Raw genomic sequence first — 19,705 nt, forward strand, 5'->3', positions numbered from 1 at the left:
CCAGCCCAGCTCCTTCTGTCTGGAATCTGCACCTCACAGTCCTTGGATATTCACTCATACCTGAATCCAGCTTCCTTCTCCAGAACCATCCTGAACCATCAGATTAATTCAGCCAGGAATTAGGGACGGTTGTGCCTTAGAGAACCTGAGGAAGAGCAGGTGTGTGGAATAATTTCCTCATTTTTGTGCCATCAGCACCACAGCTTGAGTGCTTTGGGCTGGATGATCCGTCACAAGTTGAATTCAGTGGTCTTGGAGGTATATTCCAACCTCAATGATTCCATGATTCCATGTTTTTGGCAGCACCCTCGGTGTGCTCCTGGCAGGAGATACCAGTGTGTGGTGTTGCAGCACAGCTCTCCGTCACAATTCCGCTTGTTTTACAGTTTATAAACATTCATCAAAGGGAATTTTGATGAAATCCTGGTTACAGGCTTCCTGCAGTGGGAAAATCACGAGGTGGATGTCTGGGAGGGTGAGCAGGTGAAGTGTGTCTGACATGAAAAGGTGAAATTAGAAACATATTTGTGGATAAACAAAGGGAATTGTAAACATGTGTTGCCATCAGGTGAGAAATCCTGTGGGATTCAGTTATAAGGATGACTCTGGGATGACAGGAGCTGGAGAGAAATTCTTCTCTCTTCTCTCTTCTCTTCTCTTCTCTTCTCTTCTCTTCTCTTCTCTTCTCTTCTCTTCTCTTCTCTTCTCTTCTCTTCTCTTCTCTTCTCTTCTCTTCTCTTCTCTTCTTCTTTTCCTGAGTTTCTTCTCTTCTCTTCTCTTCTCTTCTCTTCTCTTCTCTTCTCTTCTCCCCTTCTTTTCCTGAATTTAGGTGCCTGCTTACATTGTCCAGAAATTTGGGAATCATCTTCTCACAGAGATTAAAAATAGCATCCAGAACTGCCTCAGGAATGGGAACCCAGCCAGCACAGCCACAGATTTATTTGGAAAAAGTAACCTAGTAGGGATTTTATGGGCGAGTTCAAACATTTATTGGTCTAGCACCTACCTTTGGGACTGGTTTTGGGACAGCCACAGTAAAAGTGCTTAAGGAATACAAAGTGATCCCTTAGGAGGAAGTTCCAAAGTGGGACAAGTCTCCCCTCAGTCTTTTTCTCCAACAAACCAAGTGCCCTCAGCTGTTCCTCATATGGCCCTTCCAGGGAAACTCAAGGAAAAAAGGATAAACCACCTGAGATGCAGGGGAACTCAGGGAAATAGGGAAGAAACCCCTCCCACATCCAGGGAAATACGAGGGAAGGGGGATAAACCTGTCCAGATCCACAGAAACTCAAAGAAATAAAGGAAAAACCCCCCAGATCTGGGAAAATAAAAGGAAAGGGGGATAAACCCCCTCAAATCCAGGAAAACCCAAGGAAAAAAATGGATAAACCTCCCCAGGTCTGTGAAACTTCAGGCAAGTGGGGATAAACCCCCCTAGATCCAGGGAAGCTCAGGGAGAGTGGATATAAACCCCCTCAGGGCCACAGAAACTCAAAGAAATAAGGTTTAAACTCCCCTAGATCCAGCGTAAATCGAGGAAATAAGGTTTAAACTTCCCTAGATCCAGGATAAGTCAAAGAAATAAGGTATAAACCCTCCCCAGACCCAGGGAAACTCAAGGAAAGTGGTGTTACCCACCCTGAGATCCATGGAAATCCAATGAAAGCGGGGATAAACTCCCCCAAATCCAGAGAAATTTAAGGAAACTTAACACTGATGCATTCCTGTGTCTGACTGTGTAAAATATCCATGTCCAGGAGGAGGGAGCAGGACCAGGCAGGACAGGTGGATGAATTTGGAATTAGGACACAGCAAAGGCCAGCTTTTGTGGGAAGGGAGCAAAGGGAGGGCAGACAGAGGTGTTTGCTCAGGGCCATCTGCATTCCCTGAAATCCTGATGCCTCGTTCTCAGCAAACCCACGGAGCCTTGGACACTTCAGAAAAAAAACATTTCAAAAAGGTGCCGTGAGATTTGTGTCCAGTGAAGCGGCAAAAATCAGGGCTGGTGTCTGAAAATGCTGGATTTTGGTCACTTAAAGTCACTCACACAATGCCCATGTGTGTGTGAGACACGTTTTTAGTGATTTATTGCCAGCCCAGGCAGACAATGTCAGGGAGCCTTGGGGACAGTGACACCGGAGCACAGGACACAGCAGCCCTGCTGCAGGAATTATTGCTCGTTAGGGCTGGAAAATCACAGGATTTGGGTTTATTTTGGCTTCCCTGCACCTCCTCTGCCTGGCTGGAGTGGTGCCTGCAGCAGTGAGACCTGTAAATATTTCCAGTATAAATCCAAGTTTGTAACTTGCTGTGAAAAATTCCCTTGGGATTGTGGTTTGGTGTGTGAGAGCCTTTTCTGTGTTTACATTTTTAGGTGTAATAGACTTCCAAATAAATTGCTTTCCCTGTTCAGCAAGTGCTTGACTGCAGCAAAGGGGGATGTAAATAATTTGCATTTTTTAAGGAGTTCTTTTGATTTTTCTGCTACCTCTGGGCAGCATGAGCGGAGTGCAGAGACCTGGATTGGCTGGAGGATGTTGGGAAGAGAGAACTGGGAGCTCAGGGAGAATTTAAAAATTAAAAATAGGCTCCAGTTCTGAGCATCTGAGTGAGTTCCTGGCTGCCTCCAAAGCAGCAGTTTTGTCTGGGACGTGGTTTTCCAAGGAGGGCTCGTGCTGACATTCACTGGAGACAGAAAACCTGGGACCAGGCTCTAGGCCAGGCTTTTTATCCCTGACTTCATTTATTTTTTTTGGTTTATCCAACCCTTAATATTATTCAAATGAAGGTTTTGTTCCTGGAGCTGCATCCATCAGGGTGTCCTGGGACTAAACCGTGCCGGCCCTGTGGGTTGGATTTGCTCTTGGATTTTATTTGTGTCCCTTTAAACATATCCCTGTGGTTTATTCTGGCTCTGGGGGGGATGTTTTCCATCTGTTTGTGTGGGGGTGCTGGTGGGATTTTGCCACGTGGGGGTTTTTTGTGGGTGCTGTAGTTGAAATCTCAGTTGGTGTTGCATAAGGAGCTCACTTGGGATGAATTCCATGGGTTTTTATCCGTATGTGAGGAGAGTGTTTGTGGGCACAGGTTGTCCAGAGGAGCTGTGGCATCCCTGGAAGTGTCCAAGGCCAGGCTGGATGGGGCTGGAGCAGCCTGGGATAGTGGAAGGTGTCCCTGCCATGGCAGGGCTGGATGGGATGGGCTTGAAGGTCCTTCCCAATCCAAGCCTCTCTGGAATTCCATGATTTCTGATGGGAAAACACACGTTACCTCTATCATAGGAGAGTGTGTAGAATAATTTGTGATCATCAGCTGCCTTAAGAATTGCAGTTAGGTGAAGTTTAAGTGTTTTGATGAGAATTTCATCCGGCTTTTCCTGAATGAGGTTGACTTGGCCAACGTCCCTGACCAGCTCATCCCTTTGGAGGGGAACTGAGGGATCCTCCATGTGAGGAAAGCTTGGTGGGATTTTGTTCCACCCACCCTCTAAAAATCCCTTCTCATCCTCAGGAATATCACAGAAATCACAGAATCCCGGGCTGGTTTGGGATGGAATATTAAATCCCATCCCATTCCACCCTGCCATGGGCAGGGACACCTTCCACTATCCCAGGGCACTCCAGCCTGGCCTTGGGCACTTCCAGGGATCCAGGGGCAGCCACAGCTGCTCTGGGAATGTGTGCCTTGGCCTTCCCACCCTCCCAGGGAGGAATTCCTTCCCAAAATGCCATCCAGCTGTGGTGCAGTGGGTGCACAGCTGCCAGATGGGCTTTGCCAGCTGTCGGAGCTGCTGCCCGGAATTCTCCTTTTCCCCCTGAGCAGCTGATGGATGAGCAGCAGTGCAGTCCCACAGGTGACACATGCTCCACTTCCAGAGGAATTGTAGGGAAGAGCATGAGGGGATGGGATCTTCTGACTCACAACAAAGCTGCTTTTTTAATGGGATCTGGGGAAAAGTTCTGGAGAAAAACCAAAACCCCTTGGTGTATTTAGGATAACTGTAGGGATGCCTGGACCTCACCGCTCTGTCTGTGCTGCTGTGAGGCAGCACAGGACTGGAAAAGATGTAAAAATGGCTGGAACCCCTTTTGTGTGTGTTTTCCAGCATTTTTGTGCCCTGCAGCTCCCAGCACTCTGAGCTGCCCCATGGATGGAATCGTGGGCACTGCCCACCATGTGTGCACTTCCCAGCACAGCCTTTGGAATACTCGTCTTGGTTGTTTGGGAGCCGCTTTCTCTGACATTTCACTGAAAAGGCTTTAATTTTGGATTTTGTGGTTTGCCTTATCAGCAACGAGCCATTTAATGGAGCCACGGGACGAGCTCAGAGCTCGGAGTGAGTCAGGCCTGGCTTGGCCTTTGAAGCGTTCCTACCATGGAATTCTTTCCCAGTGGTGAATTAATGAGGTTTCAGCTTTCCCAAAACGTGAGGCCATGAAGCTGAGTCTGGATTTTTGAGAGGAACAAACAGCTCTGTGGTCACTGCAGCCCTCGGTCCCCAAAACCTTCCAGAGGTTTCCTGGATAAAGTTCCCTCAGTGAGGTTGGAGACATCGTGGCTCTCCCAGTGAGACCCCACCTGCTGTGTGAGGAGAAGGGGTTTAGGATCAGGGAATCCTGAAGGTTGGAAAAGCTCTCCAAGATCTCCAATCCAGCCATTGCCCAGCACTGCCCCGTGTTCCCAGTGCCCCATCCACATGGCTTTAAATTCCTCCAGGGTGGGGATTCCAATGCCTGAGCACCCTTTCCATGAGGAAATGGTCCCTCATACCCAGTCTATCCCATCGCTCAGGGAGTGATCCCACTGTGGCTCCGTGTCACTGCTTCCATCCCTACAATGCCCTGATTAACCTCTGGGAAGAGCTGGGAAGGAAATGTTAATTGATGATAAATATGCAAATGGCAGTGCTGATCAAAGGGAGCAGAGAGCTGCACGTGGGGAGAGGTGAAGGACACAGAAGGGCTCAGAAAAGTCATGGAAAACCACAGTAGGGGCAAAACATGGGAATTTGTGTGTGTGCCAATGCACGTGGGCATCATCCACCGTGGCCCCGTGGAGCAGGAACCCCTGGCTGTCCCCAAGCCAGGCTCCATCAGGATTCCAGGCTGATGTTCTAGGGGGACCATAAACACCCAGGAAGTGCTGGTGTTCCAAGGAATATTCCCCATTCCCTTCCACAGGATTCCTGGATGCTTCAGTCCTTCCTTATCAGCTGAGGAGCCGCAGGTTGTCACCACAGTTTTCTACATCCCAGCTTTCCCCTTCCATGTGTGAAGTGGATGTTCCTGGATGACCTCAGACCCACGGAGATGCACCTGGGGAATCATGGATCCAGAATTCAAGAGTTTGACTTGGGTTTTTTTCCAGTAATTTCCCAAGGATGAGCTCCACACGCCGTGTCCTCTCTCCTCCATGCTGTGGGAGCTTCTCCTGCTCTTCCCTACGGATCCAGGGCATCTTCAGGGGGAGAAAGGCCTGGTGCAGGCAGAGCATTGGTATTTTTAGATCAAAGACAAGTTTAATGAAAAAAAAAACCAGGAGAGGAGAAGGAGAGTTAGAACAATAAGCACATTTAATTTTAGCCTAGCTTGGATTCCTCATAAAGTCAGGGAACTTGGAGCTCGCTTCAGTTGCCTCTGGCTTTCCTAAATAAACACACTGCAGCAGGGCTGGGAAGTTAAGTAGCACAGAAAATTGCAAAAAGTTGCATTTTAATATTCTAGGAGAATATTAAGGGCTGTTTTACAGGCCAGGCCCTGGAATTAAATTGTAATGCTGTACAAAAATCCCGAGGTTGTTTTGGTAGGCAGCTCCTGGAGCTACACAGAGACTTTTTGTGCAGAAAGGGTCACAGGACAGGGGTTAGGAACAGGGCAGGGTTAGGGCAGGGTGAGGAACCTTCTCCAGCCATGGCAAGTGAGCAGGGTTTGGGGCCAGGATCTGCTGCTTCTGGAATTTTGTAATTTCTTCAGGAATTTTTGTGTGGAGAAGAGCAGGCACAGGGAGAACCTCATTGATCTCCTGAAAGGAAGGTGGAGTGAGGTGGGCTTGGAGTCTTCTGCCATGTCCCAAGTGAAGGGATGACAGGAAATGACCCTAAGTTGCACCAGGGGAGGTTCAGGTTAAATATTGGAAATTTTTTCTCTTGGAAGAGCAGTCAGGCATTGGAATGAGCTGCCCAAGGGTGTGGTGGAGTCACCATCTCTGGGAGTGTTCAGGAGGTGTCTGGATGTGGCACGTGGGGACAGGGTTTAGGGGTTGATGAACTCGATGATCTTCAAAATCTCTTCCCACCTGGATGATTCTGGGATTTAGGGAATTTTCCCCCAGGCTAAAGAGGCCTGGTTGGCACTGCCCTCCTGCGCTGTGAGTGATGTGCTCAACGTGTGTTTCACCTGGGAACTGTGCTGGGATGAAGAATTACATAATCATTAATGCTGGAAAAGCCCTCTAGGATCATCAGATCCAACCATTCCTCCAGCACAGCCAAGGCCACTTCCAACCCCTGTCCCCAGGTGCCATGTGCACCTGTTAATGCCCTAGCCAGGTGCTGCAGACCTGTAGTGAACCTCAGGTCAGGGGTGGTTTAGTGAGTGGGGGAGGCAGGGGGTCCCACTGGTGACCCTTGGTGGCTCCAAGCCACCACCAAGCAGCCCCTGTCCCCTTGGTTGTCCCAGGAGAGGATGAGCTGGGGAGTTGGAGTTGTCCTGCTCCAGCCTGAAAGGATGAGCACAGAGCCCTGGGTTTGCTCCTGCCTGGGCACCCTCCTTGATCTGAACTGGTTCCTTTTCACACCAGCTAAATTTAGGGATTGTGAGAGAACATTTCCAGCCTCAGCCATCACATCTCTGACAGCCAAGGGTGACAGTGTCACATGAACCCCTCTGAACTGATTTATGTTGCTTTTCGTTCTCTTTTTAATGGTTTTGGAATTTGGTTGCTCTTGGAGCCTGGTCACTGGGAGGATGTGGGCAGCTCAGTGCCAGGAAGGAGACTTGGACCACTCAGGAGCTGGGATTTGGTTCTCAGGCTCGCTCCAGCCAGGGAAGGGCTGCTCTGCCTCAGTGTTACAGAGATGGGAGGTGTGGACTTGACTTACGAGCCAGTTTTGGGTCTGTTTTGTAAGAACTTACTCGGTATTAATAAAAGTTAAAAATACTTCAGGCTGTGCCTTAAAACAGCCCTGCTGAAATGCAGGAAAAATCAGGATTGCAGCTCGTTGTGGTGCAGACAGTGAGATAAACCCTGGAGAGCTGCAGACAAAGTGCTGAACCTGAGGGGTTGGGAAGTGTCACGGATGGGCTGGAGAATAAACTCAGACTGGGAAGTTCCAGGTGAGGATAGGGAGTCCTTGGAGCCTGGAGTAAGAGCAGAGCTTTGATGTGGGTGTGTAAATCTGAGTCTGAGTCACGAGGACCGAGACTTGTTTGAAGTGTTTTAAAGCCCTGATCTTTTTCCTAAGTGCTGCTGGGAAGCCAGAAACGATCCAGGGTTGCTTTTCCATCTCTCTGGGAGTAGTGGAAGGTGGGAGTAATCCCAGTCAGAGGGAGGACAGGAGGAGAAAGCCAGCTGGGAATTAATTCCCAGGAGTTTGAGTTACTGTGCAGCCTCATGGAGGAGCAGTGGGAATTCCCTTCCCCCTCACCTGCCACATCAGGATGTGTCCTGGCAGAGGAGGTTTTCCTGGGATACCTTCATTCTTTTCAAGGTCAGCAGTGCCTTTATTGAGGTGGGGAGTTTATCTCTTTGCTGGGATAGTTTTTAATGTCTCTTCCTCCAGCTCTGGTGTTGGTCAGACTCACCTTCCCTTGGCAGGCTCTGCTTTCCTGCCTTTTCCATCCCCATCCATTGGATGGTGAGGACATCCCACATTTTAGGGCCTCGTGAGCTCCTACTGACACATCCAGGGCTGTTCATGGGAACAAATGGATCAGGAGGACTCTGTGCTCATTCCCAGCACAATTAATGTCAGGATTCATTAATAAAAGGGATGCGGACTTGAAGATGATGTGATCAATAAGAGCAGCAGCCCAATGCTATTAATTAGCAATGCTATTAATTAGCAATGCTATTAATTAGCAATGCTCATGCTTTTAAGTCAGTTGAGTTGCTCCTACACTGGTTTTCCAAAACTTTGGGCCTTTTAATCCTCAGGAAAAGGAGGAATAAGTTGGAAAAACACAGCTCAGTCATTCCACCACTGGCACTGGAGTTGGTGCTGGTGTGACCTGGGCTGCAGGTGGCACCTGGAGGCATCTGCTGGTGCTTCCCTTTCCAGCTGGGTGCTTTATCCTGCTCTGACACGTGGGATGTATGGGATGGATGTATCCATTTCCCTGGATGATGCTGGCTGCAGGAGCACTTTGCCCCCAAGGCCTGGGGCCACCATGTGTGGTCACCAGCAGCTCCCTCAGCGCCCTTTTTCCATGGAAGGGGACAGCAGGACAACCCTTGCTGTCCCCTTCCATGTTTGAGACTAAGGACAAAGCCAAGCCATGGTGGTGGTGCCCTCATCCTGCAGATCAGTCCACAAATGAGATTTTTAGTGCCAAAACCTGGAATTGGAGGCTCCGCCAGTTTGAATGGAGCCGGGCTTTGTTTCATAGGTTAAAAGTACATAAATTTCCTTGTTGCACTCTGGTTTTATTTTTAACTCTTCAGCAATTTAATATTTTGGAGGTCTGCTTGTACTCCCCCCAGTTTTCCATCTGCTACTGTGATTAATTTAAGGCCCAGCTTTATCCAGCCAACCCAGAGCAAACCAAAGGAATGGAAACCTTACCTAGGTTGTTTGGCACGCAGCAGCAGACATGAATAACCTTGGAATTCGGGGGGGAAGAGCGAAGTGCCGTGTTCCTGGAGCCAGGATGGGCTTGGCCAGGAGCCCTTGCAGACAGCAGGAGGCTGTGCAGGATCCAGCTGTGGCTGCTCCAGGTTTGTGCTGGGAGGTGTTGCTGAGCACTCGGAAGCGGAGGGCTCCGGTTTCCTACGGCCTCTCCAGGCAGGAGGACGTGCCAGAGCTTGGCTTCTCCCCCTTCCCCAGGCCTGGAAGCACCATGAGGTAGTGGAAAGTTGCAGTGAGGAAGGTGGGACTGGTCTCCCAAGGCTGTGGGAGGAAGGAGAGGGGCAAAGCTATGGAGCTCACCCAGGTTCAGCTGCTCGGCCAGTGGGGCAAAGTAGCCTGGCCAAAAATTAATTTATTTTTAACCTGGATTGTTAAAATCCAGGTCAAAATAAATTCTAAAAAATAAAATAACCTGGGTGGTTATTTTTCACCTGGACTGGGAGGAGCCATCCTTGGCAGGGCCAGCCAGGGATGGGGATGAGGATGGAAATGAGGATGCAGAGCAGTGGGGCACAGGATGAGGCTGCTCCAGCTGCAGTTCCCACTGGCAGGAAAGGGTTTTATGGGATCCTCGTGGAAGCTGGGGATCCAATTAAAGGTGCAGCTCCTCCTGAACTTCTGGAAATCTGCTCTGCTGGCAGAGGGTCTCCAGCTGCACAAGTGGGTGGTGACACAGGGGACACAGGCTGGAGTTTGGATTGTTTTAGGAAGGGAATAGTTCTGCTCTCAGAAGCCTCCAAAGCTCTAATTGGGAAAAGATGGAAAGGGAAACCACAGGACATAGACCTGTCATTAACTGAAGAACCCTGGGATGTGTGAAGCCCACGGTTGTAGGAGCTGGAAGTGGTGTTGGTGAGTCATTCCAGGCATCCAGAGGGAATAAGAAATCCAGATGACCAATGTGTCTGGTTGGGTGGGACTCCAGCAAAGCTCCTGGAGCCAGCTCAGTAGCCTCTGCCTCGGATCCTGCTGCTGTGGCTGGAGTTAGGGAGCTGGGAGCAGTGCACTTGGGTTTCAGGAGCCACTGGGGGTGGTGCCATGCAGGGATGTAAAAAAAACCAATTATTGCTTCCCATGGAGGTAAAAATATTGTGGTTTGGGATCCCGTTTTCCAGCAGGGAGTGGCTGTTGAGAGTAAGAAAATCCTTAGTCCAGATTTCAGAGAAGATACGGGGCAGAATCCTGGAATATCCTGAGTGAGAAGGATCATGGATCCAGCTCCTGGCCCTGCACAGACACCCCAGCAATCCCACCCTGGGCACCCCTGGTGTCCACACCCTCCTGGAGCCCTGGCAGCCTCGGGGCTGTGCCCAGCACCCTCTGGGGAAGGACCTTTCCCTGAGATCCAACCTGAAATGCCATGGCACAGCTCCAGCCATTGCTCAGGTTCTGTCCCTGACCGCAGAGAGCAGAGGTCGGGGCTGTATCCCAGCAGGAAGCTCCAGATGTCTCCCCTCAGTCTCCTCTTCTGCAGCTGAACAAACCAAGTGACCTCCAGTGCTCCACATCTGTCCCTGCAGACCCTTCCTCATCCCTGTGCCCCTCCTTTGGGCACTCACTGGCAGACCTACACCTCCCTCAGGCTGTGCAGGTAACCAAGGTGGTTCTTCCCTTCCCAGTTCCCTCCAGGAGAGATCAAGCCAAGGGCTGGAGGGACTCCGGAGAGACCCGTGGTCCTGTCCATACCGTGGTGACACTTCAGAGCTCTTTTTGGGGGGTGAGTGGGTGCAGTTCACCCTCAGCTTGCACACAGGGAGCCCAGCCTGGCTGCACAGGGTGTCCAGAGAGGATTTTCCCTGTGGGAGAGGGCAGGAATGTCTGGAGTGATTGTGTGGAGCAGAGCAAAGCGCTTCCTGCTTCAGGCTGGGATCAGCTGCCTTCGTTTGGGAATGAGATCACTGGAGCCTGCTGCCTGGGCCTTGTTTTCCTGCTCAGGCTCTCATCCCTGCTGGAGCCCTGCCATGGCTGAGCCCTGCCCAGGTTTCCAGGCAGGTTTCTTGTCCTGCTGCCAGCCGGGGTGCGTAAGCTGATTAGCTCCAAGGAGATCAGAGCTTGACAAGGGCTGCACTGCAGGTAAACACTGGAGCTTTTCCTCCAGCTGAGAGCCAGTGGAGCTGTGAAATATGGCTCAGGAGTAAGGAATGGCGCTGGAAGAACCCTCAGGAAAAATACCAAGAAGTGCATGAAGTGATAAGCAGAGCTGATAAAGTGCCTGGTGAGAGACTGAGAGGAGAAGCAAGCACAGATATGATCAGAGCCTATAAATACTGTCAACATGACAGCAGAGATGAGCAGGAGAAAGAGTCATTGTTATCTGATGGAAAACAAGCTCTGGGAGGAGCAACCAGGGGAGCAGGAGGTGTGGAGGGGATCCCCAGGAGCAGGAACACTCCTTGGCTGGGATGGAGCAAATCCTCAGCTGTCCCTCATTCCCCAGGCTTGCCCGGCTGTCCTGGTGCCCATCAGTGTGGCCAGCACAGCATCCCCTGGCACAGAATCCCCCTTGGCACCTCTGATCCTACCAGGAGCTTCCTTAAATTCCCATTTTCCAGGTACCACTGAGGTGTCCTGGTTGGCTGATTCCAACAGGTGCTGCTTGTCCACATCCCTTCCCTTCCCTTCCCTTCCCTTCCCTCCCCTCCCCTCCCCTCCCCTCCCCTCCCCTTCCCTTCTGTGAGGAAACAAAGCAAGTCTGGGCAGAGGATGGATCTGGGGTGGTTCCAGGGACCCCCAGGACATCCTGCTGGAATAAATCTGGAGGTTGTGTGTCACACAGCTTGGGAAGGTGCTCCTGGAGTGGGATTTCAGTCCAAAACTCTGATTTATTGATTCCTGATTTATTGTTGTGTCCGGTGCCACCGGGGCCGGCCGGCTCTTCCTCACTGGGAATGGGCTGCCAGAGGCCTGTGATCCTCAGGGGTTAACTGGGGCCAGTCTGGGAATTCCAGCTGGAGCCCAGGAGATGCTGGAGCCCAAGAGGTGCTCAGCAGATTCTCCAGCCACCACTTGGCCTTGCTGTGCTCGGCCGGGCTGATCGGGATCCTTTCCAGACCTGGTGTTTGCAGAGCTCTCCAGGTGTTCTGGGTCCCATCCAGGTGTTCTGGGTCCCATCCAGGTGTTCCTGAGTCCCATCCACTGTTCCTGGGCTCTCCAGGAGCACAAGCACGACAGTTATGCTGCACATTCTGGGACAGAGCTCTTGGGAAAACCGCCCTTCCCAGAGAGCTGTCCTGGAAGGAGAGCTCACTTCAAAGGAGTCAGGAACGATAGGGATCAAATAATTGCTGCCTCTCCCCTTCCTTCTGACTCCTGTCACTCACAGTCTGGGATTGTTATCTCTGGGGCTTGGGCAGCAGCAATCCTGACTCCAGGATCTGTGTCATCCAGATAAGGTGGTGTGTGGTGACTTTTCCAGCCTGGATAGCTGTTGGAGTAAAATGGAGTGGTGTTTCATGGTCCTGTTGGGAGAGGACTGTCCTGCAGCCCCAGCTGCAGTGGGAGGTGTTGCCCTAGGAATGTGCTCAGGGGAAGGGAATGGGACCTGGCTGGGGCACAGAGGGGCTCCTGTGCTGTGGCAGCTCAGTGAATCCTGTCCTCTCTGCTGGATGGAGGTGGATGGTCACAGAATCCAAAAACAGTTTGGATTGGAAGGGACCTTAAAGCTCCTGCCATGGGCAGGGACACCTTCCTCCATCCCAGGCTGCTCCAAGCCCTATCCAGCCTGGCCATGGACACTTCAGGCATCCAGGGGCAGCCACAGCTTCTCTGGGAAGCTCTGCCAGAGCCTCCCCACCCTCATAGGGAACATTTTTTTCCTAAAATCCCAGGAACTGGCGCTCAGGGCTGGCCCTCAGTCGCTCACCTGGTGTGTCCCAGCGTGGCCCAGCTCTGCCCTTGGGTGCCTCGTGATTCACCGGCGCTTTTGGGGCCAAAACCAACACGGGGAGGGAGCGTTCCTGAGCAGCTCTGGCACCAGGAATTGACAGGAAACAATTCAGCAGCCTTGGTGTGCTGCAGCTGTGGCTGATCCCTCACAGTGTTGCTGTCTCTCCACAGAATGCCATGAACCTGCCTCCCGACAAAGCCCGGCTCCTGCGGCAGTACGACAACGAGAAGAAGTGGGAGCTCATCTGTGACCAGGTGAGGAACCTCTGGAGAGCCTTGGGAGATGCCTCATCCCAGCTGCTCCATCCACAGCATCCCTGGGCTGAGCAGGACCTCGCAGGACCTTGCAGCACCCAGGAAATTCCTGTTCCCAGGAGCTTCACTCATTCCTTCTGCTCCCTTGTTGGTAACCACTCCTAGAGGCCTTGCAGTGATAACTGCAGCCACCCCAACCCATCCTGGGATTCTGTCATTCCCTAATTTGTGTTTCTCCGTGTCCCAGAGGGCTGTGAGCTCTGGGCTGGAGTCTGTGCTGGCAGCAGGTCAGGCAGAAGCTGTCTGATGGCAGCCTGGAGGTGCCAATTCCCACCTCACAGAGGAATATCCCTTTCCCCTCTGTTGTTTCCATCCTGGATTCCCTCTGGCTGCTGAACGCTGCTGGTTTTGCCCTGCACAGGCTCAGCCTGACCTCAGAGTCTTGCAAACAAGAACAAATGATCAAATGAACAAATGAGCAAATGAACAAACGATCAAATGAACAAATGAATAAATGATCTCAGGGTTTGGCTGCCCATGTCATGCTCTGTGGTGATGGCTGGAGCTGTCACCTCCAGGGACAGGAGGCTGAGCCCCAGTTCACCTCCAGAGGCTGGGAACAACCTCGGGTTAGGCACTGCCAGATACTGAGGCATCTCCTCGTGAGCTGTGTAGGGTGTGCAGCAATTAGCAGGATGTGATGGATCAACAAGAATGGCATTTGGGGGGAAAAATGAAATGTGACAAAGTGGGATTTGAATCTGGGAGCCAGCAGCAAAATGCCTTGAAGTTCAGCAGTAGTGGTTAATGAAAATAATTGATGCAGCCCTGGGAGAGTGGGATGTTCCCTTGGGATGTAAACTCAGCAGAACCAGGGTGAGAGTTTGGCAGGAGGTCAGGGACATTGGGATAAAAACATTTATGGGACATTTCCTATTCAGCTGTCACAGTGGTGGGGTGTCTGATACAGTCATGGAATTCCAGACTGGTTTGGGTAGGAAGGGACCTTAAAGCCCATGCAGTTCCAGCCTGAGGACCACATACACATTCCACTATCCCAGATTGCTCCAAACCCTGTCCAACCTGGCCTTGGGCACTTCCAGGGGTCCAGGGGCAGCCACAGCTTCTCTGGGCACCCTGTGCCAGGGCCTCTCCTCCCCAACAGGGAAGGACTTTTTTCCCAATACCCCATGTAACCCTGCCCTCTGGCAGTTTAAATTCATTGCACAGCTACCTTAAAGTAAAGCTTAATGAAGAATTGCTTTTTTCCCCATGAGTTTCCTGTGCAGAGAATGTAAAGCTCGAGCTATTTAAAGACTCAGTTTACTGAGACATTAAAAAATGTAGGAACTGCTACCAGTGATTGCAGATTCCCCATCCCTGGAAGTGCCCCAGGCCAGGCTGGACAGGGCTGGGAGCACTCTGGGACAGTGGGAGGTGTCCCTGCCGTGGCAGGGGTGGCACTGGGTGGTCTTTAGGGTCCCTCCCAACCCGGTCCAGTCTGTGATTCCATGATTTGTGCCAGGCTGTTCCCAGAGCACCCTGCAGAGGTGTGAGCTCCGTGCCCAGTTCCTGCTGGCAGCGGGACAGGCAGGAGCTGTTTGATCCCAGCCTGGATGTGCAAATTCCCCCTCGGAGCTGATCCACCCTGTGCAGCTGCTGCTGATTCAGTGCCCAGCTCCGGGCTGGGAGAGCAGCGTGAGCAGATGGGAAGGAAATCTGCAATCTGGAGTCATCTCCTTGCACAACTCCCAGTCCACCCCCGGGCTGGGATGAGTCCCTTCCCTGGGATGAGGCCCTTCCCATCCTTTGGAAAGGCTGATGGAACAGCACTGAGGAGCAGCACGAGGTGACCAATGGCACCTTTCCCCTGCCCAGCCATCCCATGGGACACACTGGGCAGGGAGCACAGGCTGGGGTCTGTCACAGCTCCCTGGTGTCCCCTCAGGTGCTGCCACCCCCTCAGTCGCAGCAGTGTGAGCAGGTGTCACTAAAAGCACCAAAAAATGCAGCATATGGGCTGTGAAATATTTATATATTCACAACATAGAAATAGTGCCCTGGAATATCTAAATATTAATAATATTATGTATAACATATAAAAATACAGGATATATTCACAATATAGAAATATTGCCCTGGAATATATAAATATATATAATATTAAGAATTATATTAATATTATATATACTATATAAAATACAGTATATATTCCCAATATGTAAATAGTGCCCTGGAATACCTAAATATTATATATATAAAAATAATAATATTATATATAACATATTAAATATAGTATATATTCACAATATAGAAATATTGCCCTGGAATATCTAAATATTATATATAATATTAATAATTTTGTTATTGTTACATATACCATACAAAATATAGTATATATCCCCAATATAGAAATATTGCCCTGGAATGTATAAATATTGTATATAATAGTAATATTTTAATATAGTATGTAAAATATATTAAAAACATATATATATAGAGAGATAGATAATATATATTCCCAATATGTAAATAGTGCCCTGGAATAACAGGGATGAGGGCACTTCTAGGAATAGGGGTTGTGCAGGATTTTTTTATTCTAAATGCAAATTTTGACTCTTGTTTTCCCTTGGTTTCACCCAGTATGCCATTTTCACCTGGTTTTTCTTGTAAATCAATGAGGAAATGAACTCTTTCTCTCCTGTGCTGGTTTTCAACTTAGATCTGAAAGGAGAAGTTGTCTAGAAATGGTATTTTCTAAACAATCTGTGCAGCAGATCCTGAATATTTATCTGGGGAATATTTGGAGAATATTAGAAGTTAATCCCCAAAAAGGAGCTCTCACTTTTGCAGAAACAAGATGAACAAAGTGGGGAACCAGTTTCGTGATGATGATGAAATAATAATAACAACAACAGTAATAATTAATAATAATCTGCCGTGAATAGGATTATTTGCATTATTTGAATAATTGTAAGGGCTGCTGGGCTGGTTGTGGAGGACTCATCCCACGTGGAATTTTCTCTTCCTTTATAAACCTTCCAAACTGTTGTCCTCAGAGCTTGCTCCCACCTCTCTGGGTAAGGTACAAGGAGGAGGAAAAGAGGAGAGCCAGGAAATCTGCTGTCCTCTCTGGAAATGGCCAGGGTGGCCTTCTGAGGGGCTGGGTTGGGAATGATCCAGGCAGGGACAAGGATGCATGGAAAATCCAGGAAACGGGATCCTTTTGTGGTGTCCTGGAGGCCTCTGTCCAGCTGGGTGTCGGGAGGGAAGGGCTTGGGGACATCCTGCAAGTTCTGCATTGTCCTCTGATGGCACGTGGTGGCAGGGGAATAAGGGATGAAGAGATCCCCAGGAAAACGGCGAGGTTTGCACCCCAAATCTCCTCCTGAGGTGTTTGGGGAACTCCTCCCTTGCTGAAGAAGCTCAGGAGAAGGCAGGAGCTGGTGTTTTGGGGGCTGGTGGCCAACGTGGGGCTCTTGGGGTGGCGTTGGTGGCTGGGGTCCTGGGCCAGCCCTCAGCTTTGCTTCCAAGGGGATCCCTGCCCACGGGAGCCATGGGTGGCTGATGGAGAAGGCCTGAGGAGGAGCAGGGTGTTGCGGGGGTGCTGTGCCATTTTTTTTGTCACAAATTCCTCAGTGGAGCCCAGATTTCTCCTCAGGAATGGGCTGAGGGGACCGGGAGCCCTGATGGTGCCATTGACCCTTTCCCAACAGAGATCCAGGAGTTTTTTTGCCACTGTCCAGCCAAGGGTTTTCCATCATTTTGCATGCACTGCAGAAACCATTTAGAGCTCTGGTTGGAGAGGTTAAAAAACGTGGTGTATTCCAGGGACTCTGCCCTGGTGGGGTAAACACAGTGCGGAAAATCCCGTGATATACTGAATTCAGGAGAAGTTGGACTTTGGACGCTCGTGGCTTCATTCCTTTGGCTGGGTCACCCTGGGAGAGGAGGCTCAGGGAAGATCAGACAAGGAGGGATGGAGCGGTTGGAGATAAAGGCATGAGGAGTCTCAGGCTCGGTGATTTGGGATTGGGAAGGGCTGGACAACCCTGGGGTCGGAGGGAGCAGCACCTGGGTCCAGCACGGAGCTGGCATTGATCCTGGGAGAATGGATCCTTAATCCTGGGGGAATGGATCGTTCTGCCTCCTTGTTAGTGCAGGGATGAGGAGCTGCTCTCCTCTCATTCCATGAGGACACTTCCACAGTGACACCATTCTGCTGGTGGGAATGTCTGGATTGCTGGGACGGGACCAAGCCACCCGCCGGATCTGTGGGAGATGGGGAATTCTGCCCCATGTTCGTGATGTGTTTGAGACACTGCTCCCCATCTCCTTGTCCATCTCCTTGCCCGCTGTCCCAATCCCAGCACATCCTGTGGGATTCTCATCCCGACCCGGGTGCTTCCCCGGCATCTGCGAATCCCAAGAATGAAACAGCTTAGGCAGGATAATGATAATAATGGGAATAACATATGGGCTGATGCAGAAAAATGCCCTGAATGGCTCTGGGAGCCAGGGATTGTTGGGAAAGGCACGATTTCCTGGTTCTGGAATGAATATGTTTTGCAGAGCGGGGTGCTCAGGAGATGTCAGGTTCCCTGTAGGATCACGTGGAAGGGGAAGTGCAGAAGTCCAGCAGTTCCTCTTGGCTGCTGAAGCAAAGCCCCTCCAGCCCCCCTTTTTTTCTGTGTCTGTCGGAAAAGAAAGTGCTAATTCTGGCTGAAAGAGGCACAGGAGAGGTGCTGTGCTCCTGCTTTTCCCCTGAATTATGGAATCATGGAACGGGCTGGCTTGTGAAGGACTTTAGAGTCATTCAGTCCCACCCTTGCCATGGTGGCACACCTTCCTCTATCCCAGGTTATTCCAGCCTGGCCTTGGGCACTGCCAAGGGTCCAGGGCTACCCACCGCTGCTCTGGGAATTCCAGCCCAGCCAGGAATTCCCAATCTCCCACCCATCCCTGCCCTCTGGCAGTGGAAGCCCTTCCCTGTGTCCTGTCCCTGCAGCCCTTGTCCCAAATCCCTCTCAGAATTTAATCCCAGTGAATCCTCCCCATTTATTCCCCCAGAGGAAGTTGCTGGGCCCAGCTCATCCCGTTGCTCTCCGGTGCTGCTGTCCTTGCATTCCCTGTGCTGTTCCATCCTGGCTCACAACACCCCTCCTCAGGGATTTTCCAAGCCAGAAAGGACCTTTATCCTTGGGAATTAAGCTCGTTTGCTTTGTAGGTGGCTGACAAAGGCAGTGTGCAGCCGCTGCTGCTCCGTGCCCGTGTCCTTTCAGCCTGCAGATAATGCTGGAGCTCACAGCGGTCACGTAGCGGAGATAAAAAGGGTTTCACCAGGATTTAGGAACTTTGTTGTGTCTGAATGGCTCAATCCAGGGAAGCCACCATGTCCCAGTCGTGATGTCACCCCACAGCATTTGCTGAGCAAGGTTTGGCCGCTCCGATCTGGATTTTAGGCTTTTTTGTGTGTGGGGTAAAAGCGCCCGACCTCGTCATTCGGATGGTGTTAAATCCTGGGTTTGGAAGCAGAGCTGGCCAAGGAGTGGGTGGGAATTGCCAGAAGTGGAGGGGAGGAGCTGACAGGAAAAAAAGCAGGGATTTTTAACTCTTTAATTATGGTTTCTAAGGCACAGCAGTTCCTTGGGAAGTGTGGCTGTTGGGATGCTCCCAAGGAGGATCATGAGAGGATCCCAGTGGATTCCAGCCTGCAGCCAGCTCCATTCCCAACCCCTGGGAGCTCCCAGTCAGATTTTTGGGAAGAGGGTGGCTGTGACCAGACATCCAGGCTGACTTGGAGGCCTCACTGCACAGCCTGGCCCTTGCAGCTTCTTAATCAGCCTCTAATATAAAACACTCTGAGCTAGATAAACCCAGACAGGAATCATAGCCAGGAAAGGGCAATTTTAAAGGCTAATCCCTCCTAGTTTTCCAAACCAGCAAAAAAGAAACACTTGAGGGGGCTGTAAAAATGTTTCCAGGCCGAGGAGATGTTTACCACAAGTGATTTTTGGTCACTCCTCAGGTAGGAGCATTCCTGGTGTTTGCTGTTCATGGATAGCATCTGGAAAGTCCTTTAACCCAAATAATTCCACTCCACAAGAATGAGCAGCATCTTTTTACACGAAGCTGCTGCAGAGATTATTACATAAATACATAATTACAGCCAGGTTTGAAGAAAACAAACAAAACCATCCAGTAGCTGCATCCCAGACTGTCAAATGTGCTCCTTGAGTCTCTTTAAACATTTCATTTTGAGGATTCCAGGCAATTAAAGCTGGCGGCTGGGAAAAGCTGCTGTCACTTCAGTGGATTACTTGGGAAGAGGAATTAATCCATAAAAGCAAAAGAGCTTCTCTGGGGGATTGGACTGAACACAGCTCTGTCACAGAAAGGGGGGAATAAATGGGAGGGGGAATGTGGAGCGTTGTTGGGATGGGACACTGCTGCCAGGAGAACATGGCAGGGGCTGGAATTGGAGGATCCTTAAGGGCTCTGCCAACCCAAACCACTCTAGGGGTCCAGGAATTCTCTGTCTGCCCCATGGGAGCCACTGAGGTGAGCCTGGCTCCAGGAATCCCTGAGAGAGAGCTAAGACGAATCCACGATGGTGGACTTGGTGCTGGAGCAGGACAGACCCTGCTGGTGTCACTTTGTCCAGAGAAGAACCCTCAGTGAAGAACTTCGCATTCTCTGAGCTGTTTTTTAGATAAAATA

General features: G+C 50.6%; 1 protein-coding gene across 5 annotated transcripts in view; it reads left to right on the plus strand.

The window, feature by feature from the left end:
* Positions 1-19,705, plus strand: part of FMNL2 (formin like 2) — a 112,407-nt gene that overhangs the window by 50,739 nt on the left and 41,963 nt on the right. For all 5 annotated transcript variants that reach the window (XM_041405550.1, XM_041405558.1, XM_041405543.1 and 2 more), the window contains exon 2: positions 12,902-12,985. In XM_041405550.1, the coding sequence (XP_041261484.1) occupies positions 12,902-12,985 (84 nt within the window). The remainder of the gene's footprint in view (positions 1-12,901; positions 12,986-19,705) is intronic.

The sequence above is a fragment of the Onychostruthus taczanowskii genome, unplaced genomic scaffold (assembly GCF_017590055.1).
Source record: "Onychostruthus taczanowskii isolate IOZ18803 unplaced genomic scaffold, ASM1759005v1 scaffold10, whole genome shotgun sequence".
Classification (NCBI taxonomy): Eukaryota; Metazoa; Chordata; class Aves; order Passeriformes; family Passeridae; genus Onychostruthus; species Onychostruthus taczanowskii.